General features: G+C 46.3%; 1 protein-coding gene across 2 annotated transcripts in view; it reads right to left on the reverse strand.

Annotated features, from left to right (window-relative positions):
• The window catches only part of LOC106601791 (Na(+)/H(+) exchange regulatory cofactor NHE-RF2), a 65251-nt gene extending 50333 nt beyond the window's left edge, over positions 1-14918 (reverse strand). Inside the window, exons 1-3 of one of the 2 annotated variants that reach the window (XM_045715604.1) lie at positions 13918-14918; positions 11531-11827; positions 11044-11088 (exon numbers count right to left, since the gene is read on the reverse strand). In XM_045715604.1, the coding sequence (XP_045571560.1) occupies positions 11044-11088; positions 11531-11827; positions 13918-14124 (549 nt within the window). In that variant the 5' untranslated portion in view covers positions 14125-14918. The remainder of the gene's footprint in view (positions 1-11043; positions 11089-11530; positions 11828-13917) is intronic. The other variant, XM_045715605.1, reaches the window with a different exon arrangement.
• Positions 14919-16372: the final 1454 nt, after the last annotated feature.

The following is a 16372-nucleotide window of genomic DNA, read 5'->3' on the forward strand; positions in this document are numbered from 1 at the left end:
ATATAGTTGATGTCGGTAAATTCTCTCTACCATCTTCATTCGCGAAGCAAAGACCTTTAGGGACTGGGGAGAAAATGCAATGACACAAAAAAAACGTGAAAGATTTTCTGTGAAAAGATGTCCAAATGCCATCAGTTTGACGGTTGTAAGGAAGTAGAAAGCTGTGAAAGCGACCCAATGTGTTTCTGATCAGATTTCAGTTCTGATTGGATGCATATTTTATGTGGCCGAAATACTATCAGATTTTATGATGCTGATAAAGATTGCACCTCTACAGACGGTATCTAACTGCGCATTCGCATTCTCTCAAGAGGCTGAAAGAAAGAAATCATATTTCTCCACTCCTGTTCCCAAGTCCAAATTGTGCCTAAATTTGGTGTATAATTTTACTGCAAGAAATGCTTAATTCTTAATCAGCGTCCAGTTAACCCATCTATACACTAGGCTACAGTTCTCTTGACATGTCACAGGCCTATTTGAAGTCCGTCTTGTGACTATCGAATTTGTATTGTGTCTCAGAATCATCACACATAACAATATTTAATGACCCGAAACCCGTCCGCCCCGCTGATATAACATCGGGGCCTGCAGGTTATGAGTCAACCTGCATATCACTAGTGTGTGTGTCGCTGTCTCTCTCTGTGTGTGTGTGTGCGTGTGTGTGTGTGCTACACAGACATGGAGGTCAACAAGGTGTTTTTGACCTGTTTCCCCCCCCAACACCTACACACTCTACCGACGTCATAATGAGTGGTGCCAAACCCCACACAACCAAGTGACATAATAGTTTTACTTGATGCCAACACAGTAAGGTGATATAATTTCATGAGCACGCACACAAGCACAGTCCTAATGATGTCACACACCTATTCTCAACCCCCGGCACCTCTGACGCATGAGAAGAGTAGTCTCTGTAGTGGTTTGGCTGTGTGTGTGTGTGTGAGTGTGTGTAGGTCTGGCTGAGGTTGCTCTGTGTGTGTGTGTGTGTGTGTGTGTGTGTGTGTGTGTGTGTGTGTGTGTGTGTGTGTGTGTGTGTGTGTAGGTCTGGCTGAGGTTGCTCTGTGTGTGTGTGTGTGTGTGTGTGTGTGTGTGTGTGTGTGTGTGTGTGTGTGTGTGTGTGTGTGTGCTGTGTGTGTGTGTGTGTGTGTGTGTGTGTGTGTGTGTGTGTGTGTGAGTAGGTCTGGCTGAGGTTGCTCTGTGTGTGTGTGTGGCTGAGGTTGCTCGTGTGTGTGTGTGTGTGTGTGTGTGTGTGTGTGTGTGTGTGTGTGTGTGTGTGTGTGTGTGTGTAGGTCTGGCTGAGGTTGCTCTGTGTGTGTGTGTGTGTGTGTGTGTGTGTGTAGGTCTGGCTGAGGTTGCTCTGTGTGTGTGTGTGTGTGTGTGTGTGTGTGTGTGTGTGTGTGTGTGTGTGTGTGTAGGTCTGGCTGAGGTTGCTCTGTGTGTGTGTGTGTGTAGGTCTGGCTGAGGTTGCTCTTGTGTGTGTGTGTGTGTGTGTGTGTGTGTAGGTCTGGCTGAGGTTGCTCTGTGTGTGTGTGTGTGTGTGTGTGTGTGTGTGTGTGTGTGTGTGTGTGTGTGTAGGTCTGGTTGAGGTTGCTCTGTGTGTGTGTGTGTGTGTGTGTGTGTGTGTGTGTAGGTCTGGTTGAGGTTGCTCTGTGTGTGTGTGTGTGTGTGTGTGTGTGTGTGTGTAGGTCTGGCTGAGGTTGCTCTTGTGTGTGTGTGTGTGTGTGTGTGTGTGTGTGTGTGTGTGTGTGGCTGAGGTTGCTCTGTGTGATGCTGTGAGAAAGTGACACCAGACCCTTTATCACGGGTGCTGGTGACAATACAAGACTAAGCCCCGCCTCTTCTGGAGAAGGTGAGAGAGGGGGGTGTGTTTGTGTGACTGAGTAAGTGTTAAGGTGATAGCTGCTGACTAAGAGGTAAGGGATACATCCTCATGACCACATGGTTCCGTTTTCATTTCCTTCACCGGCAAGTTAAAACCCACTCATTCATCCAATGGTAAGGTCTGATTGGCAAGTGTGTGAATAGATTTGTTTACTGTTTATTGCACTTTTGTTTATTATCTATTCCACTTGCTTTAAAAAAAAAAAGTAAGTTAAGAACAAATTTGCCGCCCTATGGGATTCCCAATCACAGCTGGATGTGATACAGCCTGGATTCGAACCAGGGACTGTAGTGACACCTCTTGCACTGAGATGCAGTGACTTAGACCGTTGTGCCACTCAGGAGCCCCCATTTGCTTTGGCAAATCTAAACATATGATTCCCATGCCAATAAAGCCCTTATATTGAAATTGAATTGGAGAGAGAGAGAGAGAGAGAGAGAGAGAGAGAGAGAGAGAGAGAGGCAAACAAAGGGCGAAACTCTTTCATTCGATAATGACACAATCTCGTCTCCTCTCTTCTCTCATCTCCTCTATCGGGGGGGGGGGGTTGCTCTGTTTCTTTGATTATGTCTCAGGAAGCTGTTAGCTGCTGTTAGGTCCTGGAGTGAGTCTCTTTACATCAGTCTATATATATACACCCGGAGGAAATAGTCTTGGCTGGGTTAGACAGAGCTGTAATACTGTAATATCTAGAACCCTGTCAGTGTGTGCGTGCGTACGTGTGTGTCTCTCTTTCTCTCTCTTTGTGTGTGTGTGTGAGTGCGTGTGTTTGTGTGGAGAACAGCCTTCAGATATACCCACGCCCCCTGTTAATTAAGCAATAAGGCCAGAGGAGGTGTGATATATGGCCAATATACCACAGCTAAAGGGTTGTTCTTACGCACAACGCAATCCGGAGTGCCTGGATACAGACCTTAGACATGGTATAATGGCCATAATATACCACAAACCCCCAAGGTGCCTTATTGCTATTATAAACTGGTTACCAACGTCATTTGAGTAGTAAAAACAAATGTTTTGTTATACCAGGGGTACACGGTCTGATGTACCACGGCTGTCAGCCAATCAGCATTCAGGGGTCGAACCTCCCAGTTTATAATATGTGTTATATAACAGTCACACTCCCTCTGCAGCTTTAGTCATTGTCCTCAGTAGGATTCTATTAGGATTCTATTAGAGTCGTTAAATAAGACTTTTTAGAAAGCTGGACACGACTCACATTACTGTATAGGTAATGCTGTGCTTATGGATGAAAATGAGAAAACGTTCTCCTTCCTGTTTTGAGTTTTATATCCACCACTATTTACATATGTACATAACATTACAACCATATGTCTGTCTCTCTCTTCTCTCTATCGCTCTCCTCTCTAGCTCTCTCTTTCTCACCACTCTCTATCTCTCTCTATTGCTCTCCTCTCTAGCTCTCTCTTTCTCACCACTCTCTCTCTATCTCTCTATCGCTCTCCTCTCTAGCTCTCTCTTTCTATCTCTCTTTCTCACCACTCTCTCTCTCTCTCTCTCTCAATCTCTCTCCTCTCTATCTCTCCCTTTCTCACCACTCTCTCTCTCTCAATCTCTCTCTTCTCTAGCTCTCTCTTTCTCACCACTCTCTCTATCTCTCTGTCTCTCTCTCTCAATCTCTCTTCTCTAGCTCTCTCTTTCTATTTCTCTCTTTCTCACCACTCTCTCTATATCTCTCTCTCAATCTCTCTCCTCTCTATCTCTCCCTTTCTCACCACTCTCTCTCTCTCAATCTCTCTCTTCTCTAGCTCTCTCTTTCTCACCACTCTCTCTATCTCTCTGTCTCTCTCTCTCAATCTCTCTCCTCTCTAGCTCTCTCTTTCTATTTCTCTCTTTCTCACCACTCTCTCTATATCTCTCTCCTCTCTATCTCTCCCTTTCTCACCACTCTCTCTCTCTCTCAATCTCTCTCTTCTCTAGCTCTCTCTTTCTCACCACTCTCTCTATCTCTCTGTCTCTCTCTCTCAATCTCTCTTCTCTAGCTCTCTCTTTCTATTTCTCTCTTTCTCACCACTCTCTCTATATCTCTCTCTCAATCTCTCTCCTCTCTATCTCTCCCTTTCTCACCACTCTCTCTCTCTCAATCTCTCTCTTCTCTAGCTCTCTCTTTCTCACCACTCTCTCTATCTCTCTGTCTCTCTCTCTCAATCTCTCTCCTCTCTAGCTCTCTCTTTCTATTTCTCTCTTTCTCACCACTCTCTCTATATCTCTCTCTCAATCTCTCTCCTCTCTATCTCTCCCTTTCTCACCACTCTCTCTCTCTCAATCTCTCTTCTCTAGCTCTCTCTTTCTCACCACTCTCTCTCTATCTCTGTCTGTCTCTCTCAATCTCTCTCCTCTCTAGCGCTCTCTTTCTGCCCAATTTCGCCTTCTCTTTATACAATATCAAGTCAACCATACACTGTACAGGGTAAATCATTTTTTTAATGTGTGTACATTGTGCATAAGGGGGTTGCATTCCTGGTGCTACAGTCAGTACAGCTACAGTCACTCAGTCAGTACAGCTACATTCACTCAGTCAGTACAGCTACATTCACTCAGTCAGTACAGCTACAGTCAATCAGTCAGTACAGCTACATTCACTCAGTCAGTACAGCTACAGTCACACAGTCAGTACAGCTACATTCACTCAGTCAGTACAGCTACATTCACTCAGTCAGTACAGCTACATTCACTCAGTCAGTACAGCTACAGTCAATCAGTCAGTACAGCTACATTCACTCAGTCAGTACAGCTACAGTCACTCAGTCAGTACAGCTACAGTCACTCAGTCAGTACAGCTACAGTCACTCAGTCAGTACAGCTACAGTCACTCAGTCAGTACAGCTACAGTCACTCAGTCAGTACAGCTACAGTCACTCAGTCAGTACAGCTACAGTCAGTACAGCTACAGTCACACAGTCAGAACAGCTACAGTCACTTAGTCAGTACAGCTACAGTCACACAGTCAGTACAGCTACAGTCACACAGTCAGTACAGCTACAGTCACTCTGTCAGTACAGCTACAGTCACTCAGTCAGTACAGCTACAGTCACACAGTCAGGACAGCTACAGTCACTTAGTCAGTACAGCTACAGTCACACAGTCAGTACAGCTACAGTCACACAGTCAACACAGCTACAGTCACACAGTCAGTACAGCTACAGTCACACAGTAAATACAGTCACAGTCAGTACAGCTACAGTCACACAGTCAGTACAGCTACAGTCACACAGTCAATACAGCTACAGTCACACAGTCAGTACAGCTACAGTCACACAGTAAATACAGTCACACAGTCAGTACAGCTACAGTCACACAGTCAGTACAGCTACAGTCACACAGTCAATACAGTCACACAGTCAGTACAGCTACAGTCACTTAGTCAGTACAGCTACAGTCACACAGTCAATACAGTCACACAGTCAGTACAGCTACAGTCACACAGTCAGTACAGCTATAGTCACACAGTCAGTACAGCTACAGTCACACAGTCAATACAGTCACACAGTCAGTACAGCTACAGTCACACAGTCAATACAGTCACACAGTCAGTACAGCTCTAGTCACACAGTCAGTACAGCTACAGTCACACAGTCAGTACAGTCACACAGTCAGTACAGCTACAGTCACACAGTCAATACAGTCACACAGTCAGTACAGCTATAGTCACACAGTCAATACAGTCACACAGTCAATACAGTCACACAGTCAGTACAGCTACAGTCACACAGTCAGTACAGTCACACAGTCAGTACAGCTACAGTAACACAGTCAATACAGTCACACAGTTTGTACAGCTACAGTAACACAGTCAATACAGTCACACAGCCAGTACAGCTACAGTCACACAGTCAGTACAGTCACACAGTCAATACAGTCACACAGTCAGTACAGCTACAGTCACACAGTCAATACAGTCACATAGTCAGTACAGCTACAGTCACACAGTCAGTACAGCTACAATCACTCAGTCAGTACAGATACAGTCACTCAGTCAGTACAGCTACAGTCACTCAGTCAGTACAGCTACAGTCACTCAGTCAGTACAGCTACAGTCACTCAGTCAGTACAGCTACAGTCACTCAGTCAGTACAGCTACAGTCACTCAGTCAGTACAGCTACAGTCACTCAGTCAGTACAGCTACAGTCACTCAGTCAGTACAGCTACAGTCACTCAGTCAGTACAGCTACAGTCACTCAGTCAGTACAGCTACAGTCACTCAGTCAGTACAGCTACAGTCACTCAGTCAGTACAGCTACAGTCACTCAGTCAGTACAGCTACAGTCACTCAGTCAGTAGAGCTACAGTCACTCAGTCAGTAGAGCTACAGTCACTCAGTCAGTAGAGCTACAGTCACTCAGTCAGTAGAGCTACAATCACTCAGTCAGTACAGCTACAGTCACTCAGTCAGTACAGCTACAGTCACTCAGTCAGTACAGCTACAGTCACTCAGTCAGTACAGCTACAGTCACTCAGTCAGTACAGCTACAGTCACTCAGTCAGTACAGCTACAGTCACTCAGTCAGTAGAGCTACAATCACTCAGTCAGTACAGCTACAGTCACTCAGTCAGTACAGCTACAGTCACACAGTCAGGACAGCTACAGTCACTTAGTCAGTACAGCTACAGTCACACAGTCAGTACAGCTACAGTCACACAGTCAATACAGCTACAGTCACACAGTCAGTACAGCTACAGTCACACAGTAAATACAGTCACAGTCAGTACAGCTACAGTCACACAGTCAGTACAGCTATAGTCACACAGTCAATACAGCTACAGTCACACAGTCAGTACAGCTACAGTCACACAGTAAATACAGTCACACAGTCAGTACAGCTACAGTCACACAGTCAGTACAGCTACAGTCACACAGTCAATACAGTCACACAGTCAGTACAGCTACAGTCACTTAGTCAGTACAGCTACAGTCACACAGTCAATACAGTCACACAGTCAGTACAGCTACAGTCACACAGTCAGTACAGCTATAGTCACACAGTCAGTACAGCTACAGTCACACAGTCAATACAGTCACACAGTCAGTACAGCTACAGTCACACAGTCAATACAGTCACACAGTCAGTACAGCTCTAGTCACACAGTCAGTACAGCTACAGTCACACAGTCAGTACAGTCACACAGTCAGTACAGCTACAGTCACACAGTCAATACAGTCACACAGTCAGTACAGCTATAGTCACACAGTCAATACAGTCACACAGTCAATACAGTCACACAGTCAGTACAGCTACAGTCACACAGTCAGTACAGTCACACAGTCAGTACAGCTACAGTAACACAGTCAATACAGTCACACAGTCAGTACAGCTACAGTAACACAGTCAATACAGTCACACAGCCAGTACAGCTACAGTCACACAGTCAGTACAGTCACACAGTCAATACAGTCACACAGTCAGTACAGCTACAGTCACACAGTCAATACAGTCACATAGTCAGTACAGCTACAGTCACACAGTCAGTACAGCTACAATCACTCAGTCAGTACAGCTACAGTCACTCAGTCAGTACAGCTACAGTCACTCAGTCAGTACAGCTACAATCACTCAGTCAGTACAGCTACAGTCACTCAGTCAGTACAGCTACAGTCACTCATTCAGTACAGCTACAGTCACTCAGTCAGTACAGCTACAGTCACTCAGTCAGTAGAGCTACAGTCACTCAGTCAGTACAGCTACAGTCACTCAGTCAGTAGAGCTACAATCACTCAGTCAGTACAGCTACAGTCACTCAGTCAGTACAGCTACAGTCACTCAGTCAGTACAGCTACAGTCACTCAGTCAGTACAGCTACAGTCACTCAGTCAGTACAGCTACAATCACTCAGTCAGTACAGCTACAGTCACTCAGTCAGTACAGCTACAGTCACTCAGTCAGTAGAGCTACAATCACTCAGTCAGTACAGCTACAGTCACACAGTCAGTACAGCTACAGTCACACAGTCAGTAGAGCTACAGTCACTCAGTCAGTACAGCTACAGTCACACAGTCAGTACAGCTACAGTCACACAGTCAGTACAGCTACAGTCATTCAGTCAGTACAGCTACAGTCACACAGTCAGTACAGCCTGAAATCAGTTGGTTCTGAGTCAATCTCTTCTTCTGGACTCTTAGCTGTCTCTCAAATCTACAGGAGTGTAAACAGTAGAGGAATGCAGGGAAAAGGAAACCAGAAGATGAAGGGAGAGAAAACCCCAGTAAGAATCGTATAACTTCTACACACACAGATGCACCGATGCAAAAGGTGGCACGTGGACATACAGACAAGCATGCATACATCCACTTACACAGGCTGTAATGCACACATGCACATATGCAGACATACACCCGTGTGCACGCATGAACCACACACACACACACACACACACACACACACACACACACACACACACACACACACACACACACACACACACATTAGGTGAATGTGTTAGTGATTACGGTTGGTGACAGGGGGTCTGTGGAGCTCTGTAGAGGTGCTGCCTGCAATACTTCCCAGCCCCAGAACAGACTGGGCTGCAGACTGGAGCCTAATCCCTCAGCTCCTCCCTCGACTCCTCCCCCCAGGAAGTCCTGGAATTCAAGGTAACCCTCGGAGTCTGGCTGCCCTGACAACACTTCCTGTAGCAAACTGGGCTCACTGCATACACAGTAAAGAGGAGAGGAAAAGAGGGGTTCGTTAGTGTTCTAGATAACTGAGTAGACTAAACAGTCACATCTAAAACTGATCACAACTGCTTTGTGGTTAAGTAGCCATCCTGTGAAAGACTGAGCAGCTGCCCTGCTACAGAGCCCCTCCCTCCCTGTTCCCCATCCATCCAGCTGGTCAGACGTTTCTACGTCTGTTTTATGGACCACAGCGGAGGCCAAGGCGGGAAAACAGACGTGTGTGGGAGACAGGGTGTGAGACAGACGGCTGGTACTGACAGCTAGGAGGGACGTTCCAGTCACTCACTCTCTACGTCAGCCTCTGGAGTCTGCAATGGAAGTTACAGATGCATGGTCCATGTTTTATATTGCATATCTAGACTGAAATACATCTCTTATAAAACATGGACTCTCAGTTGGGACACTGACAGAGTACAGGCATTGGGGTCAGCTAAAGGCTGCAGACCGGATACTGTCCCCTTGTTATTTTAGAATGAGTCCTGGCCACCAGCTATACTATATCAACAAATAAATATATTCTTTTAGCTCTGTGGATTAGAGTGGACACACACGCATGCATGCACACATCACACACAAACACACTTTGATCCCTTTGTGATGAAACAGGAAATATCCCCTCCTCGTCCACCCACAGCTTGTTACACATTACCATAGGCATGTCCAGCTGCAGGACCCTAGTCCTACGTGAGAGTGTGTGTGCCGTGCATACATGAGTGTGTGTGTGTGCGTGCCGTGCATACATGAGTGTGTGTGTGTGTGTGTGTGTGTGTGCCGTGCATACATGTGAGTGTGCGTGCTGTGGATACATGAGTGTGTGTGTGCGTGCCGTGCATACATGAGTGTGTGTGTGCGTGCCGTGCGTACATGAGAGTATGTGTGTGTGTGTCCTCCAGACATCCACACTACCCTACACTGGCCCACTGACTGGCTGTTGTGCAGGGTTTCCCAAACTCGGTCCATTCCTCTCCTTTCCTTTCCTCTCCTCTCCTTTCCTTCTCTCCACTTGGAAAGGATTTGTTTCTGGCGTCTCTGCGTATTTTATGTTCTCTTCAGGCAAGCTTGGTCAGAGAGAGATTGAGAGAGCGAGGAAGGGGTGTGGGGGGGAGGAGCGAGAGAGAGATACATTTCCTGAGCTTAGTTAGGCCTTCTGGCCTCTCAGGCTGCTGGGATTTCTCTCCACGGCTCACAAAGCGATCGCAGCTGAGCAAAGGCTAAACACACACACACACACACACACACACACACTGCACGCATGCACACATACACCACACGCACACACACACACCACAGCACACGCACCTCCCCCCCCACACACACACACAGATTGGCCTTGTCAGTGCTTATGTAGAAATAAGAGTTCTGCATCGTGCACCAATTGGCAAGACGAGCGTAAGTGAAAACACATGTTCTGTTGAATGCATGAAACAGAAGCAGAGAAGCCTCAACTTGCAGATGAAAACAAAAGCAGAGTAGATTGTCAGGAAGACAGGGACCCAACGGAAATGTTTTCCAAATCAACATGCAATACTTGAACTAGATTTGAGAAAAGAAACTGTTTGCAACCCAGGGCTATAAGCCAGGGCTATCATATTTCATCTGCACATACAACCATTCACCAGAACATGTTCACCCAAGGGTCCCTATTCATAAAGCCTTACAGAGTAGGAGTGCTGATCTAGGATCAGGTCCCACTGTCCATCCATCTTATTTATTATTATTCATTTATTATGATCTAAAACGCTAAACTGATCCTAGCACAGCACTTTACTCTGAGGTCTACTGTAATACTGTGTGGATAGTAGTTTCTACAGCCACAGGATGTCACTTAGGTACTTGGCAAGCACAGGGAGAATTGCTGCATTGGCCATTAGGTCAGAATCCTAACCACTGTGATGTAATGACCCTTGACCTTTGAGTGCCTTTCTGACCACAACTACAAGGAGTCTGGAACCAATCCTGCCATCTGACACACACACACACACACACACACACACACACACACACACACACACACACACACACACACACACACACACACACACACACACACACACACACACACACACACACACAGGGCTTGGACAGGGCTCCCCTCAAATAGAGGACAGGTCTAATCTAATCTAGGCCATCACATCAGGTTGGAGCTCAGTCAGCCAGCTCGAAAAACAAGACCCAGGTAATCAGATCTCAGCGGGAATAGGATGGAGTCACCCTTAGACACAGATCTAAGGTCAATTTGTATGTCTCCCCCCAATAGCGGAGGTTATGATTTGGGGAAGATAAACTGACCCTAGATCTGTGACTATAGGCAATCAGATGTTATACATCGGCTTCTCTGGCTGCTACAGCGAGAGAATGCTGACCCACATTCAAATACCAGCACACTGTGACAGCATGGTACTGTGTAGATAGCAGATAGCAGTTTGGGTTTAGCTACCCTTGAGCTAACGTTGAACTCGATCTTACCTGGAAACCACAGGGTGAAAGCAAGAGAGGAAGACCCAAGAACACCTGGAGGGGTGACACAGAACAAGACATGAAGAAAGTGGGGTTGACGTAGCAACACCTTGAAGGAATGGTGCAGGACAGAAGAGTTTGGAAGAGATTGGAAGCGAGTAATTCCATAAGGAATTCAAAGGCCTAAGTAAGTACTGTATGTTCTCTCGAACATCCCCTAACTTTAGCCATAATCCCCGAAATACCATCCCCTGATCCAGGAGCCTTCAGTCCATATCTGATGTGCAGATATGAGTGCAGGATTTTGTTCCAGCCCTGCACTAAGTCAAGAACACAGCCCTACTCCAGTGTAAAAAGCATTTATCTATGTCAGCTGGTGGTCTCTGGTGTGTCTTTGTGCGTGTGGAAGCTTTCGTTCCAGCCCAGCACTAACCCACCACCACAACACCCCTACAGAGTAAACATCCATTGAGTCTCAACCCGAGGGGGTACGCACCTTCTTGGCGGCCCGCGACGGAGACCTTCGCGTGGGCTTGGGTACCTCTCTGGTCAGGGTGGCGGGCAGCTTGGACACAGAGCCGTTCTCTCTCTTGGCTGCGGGCGAGGAGGCCGGGGGCGAGGAGGGGGGCGGTGAGGCTGGGGGCGAGGAGGGGGACACAGAGGTGAGTCCCCCCAGACGGACAGCCATCTCCTCGGTGCAGACGAGGCGCAGGCTGCGGAGGTACTCGTCCGTCTCCCGGTCTACCACCAGCAGCCTGGTCTCATGCTCCACCGCCTTGATCCTCTGCACCACCTGTGGGGAGAGGGAGATCATTATCGCACATCATTATAACACTGTACATAGCCATAATATGACATTTGAAATTCCTTTGAAACTTGTGAGTGTTACTGTTCATGTTTTTATTGTATATATTACTCTGTTGTTTATTATCTAGTTGACTTGCTTTGGCAATATAAACATATGTTTCCCATGCCAATAAAGCCCTTTGAATGGAATGGAACAGAGGAGAGGATGAAAGCGTAAGATAGGGAGAGAAAGAGAATGAGAGTAATAACATGATAATTGACATGATAATGAAGTAGTGAACTACAGGGAATAGGGGTTGATTGGAGACAGAAACACCAACACTCTCTACAGCATCTGGACCCTTCATCATGTCAGCCTCTTTGTTGAAGTGTCTAAAGTGGGTCTCCCTTGTCCCAGACGTCCCAGTAGACGTCTGTCTCCGCCAGTGATGACTTACTGCTGAGTGGCATGGGGTGAGGGACTAGGGAGGAAGGGTTTGGGATGTAAACACAACGAGGACGTCTGGAACTCTGGTGATTTATAGAACAGTTGGTTATGAGGTCCAGATTGATTGCATACCCATTGGACTACACGTGACTAACCGGGTTTTGATCCCAGGTCTCCTGCATGGGCGCCACAAGACTGTGTCAGCCCACTGAGCTAAAGTCTATAAGTATTAGGTCTTCTAAAGGTCTCAGACAAGGTCTCAGGCTAGGTTCCTCATCATGCGAGTGTGGCTCACCGGACCAACGTGTTACACATTTACAGAGCAGGGCTTACTATATGTCTCATCCTGGGTCACAATGTCAGAGGTCACACACGCTGACATGAAACTAACATGATGACAGCCATTTCAGACATCCTACCTCACTGGAATAGATTGGCTCCACTTCAATCTCATGCACGCTATGTCTGCTTTAGGTGTGCTTGCCTCATCTTCAGGCTGCCATTGCCCATCGGAGATACAACACAGCCATTCACTAAGAACTCAGATCACTATCAACACAGCAGTGTGAGTGTGTGTGAGAGTGGGTGTGTGTGTGACCAGGCAGTCTCAGCAGCTGATGATAGGGAGATGTGTGATGTCTTCCAGCAACTTCTGAAAGGCTGTCTAGACTGTCTGCTTATTCTCACAGACCATAGAACATTCTAGACTAAACAACTTGGTTAGTGTGCCATGTAACCATGCACTGTGTCTTACAATGCCTAGTTGTAAAAAAGTGGATATTTTAACCTGGAAAAGTTGTTAGGGGTTTTGGTATGATTTATATTATGCCACTCCATGGGGTAATGCTGAGTGTTTTAGGGGAGATAAAATAATGGTGTATTTTGGTATTGTCCATTGTTGTATACTATGATTATTTTATACAGGTATAATATGCTTATAAAACCATATTAAGTGTGCAGGGAATAAATACAAGTATCAAATCAAATGTCAAGTGCTCCTTCAACGTTTTGAACGCCAGTGGATGATACAGTGGCTGACCTCTCCGTGTCCTCCTCTGTCTGTCTGTCACTACCATGACAATATCATTACTGAAACACTAGGCTCATAACATACTTATTTACCCCTTATTTTACCAGGTAAGTTGACCGAGAACACATTCTCATTTACAGCAACGACCTGAGGAATAGTTTCAGGGGAGAGGAGGGGGGATGAATGAGCCAATTGTAAACTGGGGATGATTAGGTGGCCGTGATGGTATGAGGGTTAGATTGGGAATTTAGCCAGGACACCAGGGTTAACACACCTACTCTTACACTAAGTGTCATGGGATCTTTAGTGACCACAGAGAGTCAGGACACCTGTTTAATGTCCCATCCGAAAGACAGCACCCTACACTGGGCAATGTCCCCAATGACTGCCCTGGGGCATTTTTTTTTGGACCAGAGGAAAGAGTGCCTCCTACTGACCCTCCAACACCACTTCCAGCAGCATCTGGTCTCCCATCCAGGGACTGACCAGGACCAACACTGCTTGGCTTCAGAAGCAAGCCAGCAGTGGTATGCTGCTGGCGCATATTAAACATGTCGATGTAGTCCACTGACAGAAAAAATCGGATGGAGTTGGACAGTTCGTGATGTGCTATACTCACTTGATGGTGCGTATCTTTCTCCACATTTCCCCCGTTCACCTCAATGACACGGTCCCCCGGGCGCAGCCCCGAAGCTTCTGCTGACGACGCGGGCTCAACTTTGCGAATGTACTGGCCGTTCTTCCCCTTCTCACCGTGCAAGTGAAACCCATACCCGTTCTCACTCTTTGTCATGATACAAAGCCGTGGTTTCAGTTCGCTGGCCATTTCTCCTGCAGTCCAGGGCTTTAAACCTGTTTTGTTCTTGAATATAGTTAGCAAAACAGAAAAAAATACAAAAATGTAATACAATAATGACCCAACAGAGCGCAGAGCGAAACTTTCACTCTACATGTAAAACACCATCCTCTTCTTATGCGTAATTTGTTCCAAAAGTTGCTCTGCAGGTTCTTCACACACAAAAACGCTCCAAACACAAGAAAACGCTCCGTTTTAAAAATTACATTCCAGCATTGAACTTCACATGTAATAAAGGCAAACTCCTAAAAATAGCCTAAATTATCGACCCAGGCGAACGTATTGCTTGGTGGAGCCAAGATATCTGCTAGTCGTATCGTCTCTCCAAAAACGAGTGAATTATTCTTGTTGGCAGCGCAGCGTCCTCAATGCCTCCAACTGCCCACCCTGAGGACTGATAAAGCGAGAGACCACCAGTGCAACATGCTGCACCAGGAAAGAGCAACAGGCACTAACTAACCCCTCTCTCGACCTCCATCCATAACAACCGGTTGGGAAATAAGGATTCAATTACAACACATGCCGGGTTTCCAGATAATTGGATATGACACTCGTTTGGTGCGTAATAGCACCTCCCTCGCTAGAAATCAACAAGTTTTGCCTGGGTCTGTCATTACCAGAGCGCAGCTCTTGAAGAGTGGTCTAAGAAGGGGTCCTTTCTCACTGAGTAGCCTAATCAAGCGCATGCTGTGGAAATGCTGCCGTTTAGCACGGGATGGGGATCCAGGTACGAGGACTCCGCATGTAATCGACCAATCAGTGTGCTCGCTGGGTGTCTCAAGTGTCCAAAATGGCGACCTCACCAAAAAGAGTTGGGAGGTTGTTTTGTTGTGTCGGAAAGGACACAATTGTATCATGTTGACAACACAATGATTTATTGTCATTAAATTCAGGTAAATAACGATTTATTTGTAACATGACCCCTCTAGCACCATTCCGCATGGCATACGATTACGCATACCGTTCATGTTACAATGGTGCCTCTCAGTGGTCAAATTACGAAATGCATGTAAAAAGGGTATGAAAAATGATAGTTGTATCATTTTTTTGTGTGTGGTGGTGGTGTGGGGGATTTGTGGGAACTAGTGAACAAGTGTACACTTCAGGAGAAGGGAGATGTTATTGGAACGTAACCTATCAGACACTGAGTAGCACAAGCTGAACTGCAACAGAAGGGGGAGCCCGTCTGGCCTGCATGGTCACAGTCAAACTAGTGATACATGAAGACAGAGGAGTGTCTTTACAGCTCTGGGGTGAAGTTTCCCCTAGACACTGATCTTGGGTCAGTTTTGCATTTTCCCCACTATGGTTAAGGTTAGGATTGGAGTAGGGTCAGCTGATACCCTACTCTGTCTTTTCTAAGGCCAAGGAGGCTGTATATACGGATATATTATGCTGTTGCTGTCTATACATAGAAACAGCAGGTGGCAGCAGAGGAATGTATTTGCAGAGGCCACGAAGACTGTACTACATGATCAAGAGATAGAAATAGAATTCCTGATTCTATGTCCAGTGCACCAGAATGTCACATTGACTTGAATGGGGATGCCGGTTCGAGCTATTCGATTTATATTTATGTCTCTTTCTCTCTCTGTATCTGTCTGTCTCTCTGTCTGTCTGTCTGTCTGTCTGTCTGTCTGTCTGTCTGTCTGTCTGTCTGTCTGTCTGTCTGTCTGTCTGTCTGTCTGTCTGTCTGTCTGTCTGTCTCTATCTCTCTCTCTGTGTCTGTCTTTCTCTCTCTCTCTCTCTGTATCTGTCTGTCTCTTTCTCTCTCTGTATCTGTCTGTCTCTCTTTCTCTCTCTGTATCTGTCTGTCTCTCTTTCTCTCTCTGTATCTGTCTCTCTCTGTATCTGTCTGTCTCTCTCTTTCTCTCTCTGTATCTGTCTGTCTTTCGCTCTCTCTCTCTGTGTATCTGTCTGTCTGTCTCTCTTTCTCTCTCTGTATCTGTCTGTCTCTTTCGCTCTCTGTATCTGTTTGTCTCTCTCTTTCTCTCTCTGTATCTGTCTGTCTCTTTCGCTCTCTGTATCTGTTTGTCTCTCTCTTTCTCTCTCTGTATCTGTTTGTCTCTCTCTTTCTCTCTCTGTATCTGTTTGTCTCTCTCTTTCTCTCTCTGTATCTGTCTGTCTCTTTCTCTCTCTGTATCTGTTTGTCTCTCTCTTTCTCTCTCTGTATCTGTTTGTCTCTCTCTTTCTCTCTCTGTATCTGTTTGTCTCTCTC

This window comes from Salmo salar, chromosome ssa03 (assembly GCF_905237065.1).
Source record: "Salmo salar chromosome ssa03, Ssal_v3.1, whole genome shotgun sequence".
In the NCBI taxonomy this organism is placed as follows: Eukaryota; Metazoa; Chordata; class Actinopteri; order Salmoniformes; family Salmonidae; genus Salmo; species Salmo salar.